Source organism: Camelina sativa, unplaced genomic scaffold, assembly GCF_000633955.1.
Source record: "Camelina sativa cultivar DH55 unplaced genomic scaffold, Cs unpScaffold02370, whole genome shotgun sequence".
NCBI lineage: Eukaryota > Viridiplantae > Streptophyta > Magnoliopsida > Brassicales > Brassicaceae > Camelina > Camelina sativa.
Window position 1 is genome coordinate 1 of NW_010923482.1, and position 1,352 is coordinate 1,352.

The 1,352-nt window shown below is 34.5% G+C and overlaps 1 protein-coding gene across 1 annotated transcript; it reads left to right on the top strand.

The window, feature by feature from the left end:
• Positions 1-6: 6 nt before the first annotated feature.
• LOC104774317 (TSK-associating protein 1-like) lies at positions 7-1,323 on the top strand (the record flags this gene model as incomplete). Its single annotated transcript, XM_010498950.1, has 9 exons — positions 7-65; positions 195-264; positions 362-433; positions 545-592; positions 671-736; positions 826-873; positions 976-1,041; positions 1,133-1,180; positions 1,261-1,323. Coding segments are annotated over exons 4-9 (322 nt in total), but the record flags the coding sequence as incomplete, so codon positions are not given.
• Positions 1,324-1,352: the final 29 nt, after the last annotated feature.

Sequence of the window (1,352 nt, forward strand, 5' to 3'; positions counted from 1 at the left end):
ACCAGAAGAACAATACAGTGACTGATAAGAACACTATTTCCCTGTCTCTATCAGATGAATCTAAGGTTAGGGTTTAATTAGCTTGTGTTGCCTCTTTACGTTTAGCTGATGAATGAATCTGCCTAAGAAATTTTTGCAAAGTAGTTTCTTCTAAGAATAAGGTGACTTTTTGTCTATGTTATGTGTGTTTTAAGGTTGGATCTGTTAGTGATGAAAGTGTTAAACGTTCGAGCCTGTTGGATCAAATCGAACTTGAATTCGAAGGTATAACTCAAGATTTGATCTCTCTTAGTGATTGTGTTTATGGTTTGAAACAAGAAACGCCTTTTAAAGACAAAAAGTCAATCTTGATTCATTTCAGCTCATCTCAATAGTCTTAACCAAGCTGGATCTGTTGGTGTCAAAGCTGAATCTAAGGATGATGAAGAATTATGTAAGATAATTTTTTTACTTAATTTCTAAACATTTTTATGAACGTTTTGTTTCTTCTAGAGTTCTTTTTTTTGCTGAGGTAGTTGTTATGTCATATGTGTCTTGTTTTCAGCTGCTCAGAGACAAAAGATGCTGGAAGAAATCGAACGCGAATTTGAAGGTATACTCTAGTTTCTAGGAACTTTACGTATAATTTTTTTGTTAACCTGTGTTCTTTTGCTTCTCCTATTTGTTGCAGCTGCTTCAACTAGTCTGAAACAACTAAAGACTAATGAAATCAACAAAGGAAGTGATGAAGCACAAGGTAAAGACTCTTCCTCTTGACTCCCATTTTATCCTTATCATAGTATAGTTTATACTAACTGAAACAGGTTTTTGTATCACTTGGTACAGCTGCAAAGAGACACAGTTTGTTAGAAGAAATCGAACATGAGTTTGAAGGTATATTACGTAACATACCTGTCTTAAATATTTCCTCTGTAATGAGATATGATCTTGAATCTAAGAGCTTGCTTTGTCTTCTGTTTCATCTTTTTACCTTAGCCGCTACAAAAGAGCTTGAACAACTAAAGGTCAATGACTTCACCGGGGACAAAAATGAAGAACAATGTAATGCACCACTTCCCCTCCTCGGATTTCTCTGTTCCATTAGTCTCTATTTTAAGTACTTTTTGTGAATTGTTTTGTGTCTTTGTTATAGCTGCAAACAGAAAGAGTAAGCTTGAAGCTATTGAACGCGAGTTTGAAGGTATCTTGAGATACCATTATGTTTCAATATGTATTGAGAAGAATGCGTAAGTCTTAATGAATAATGAATAATACTTGCAGCTGCTATGGAAGGCATTGAAGAACTAAAGGTTTCAGATTCCAGCGGAGATGATGAAGAACAATGTAAAGTCTTATATGATCACTTTTGGTTT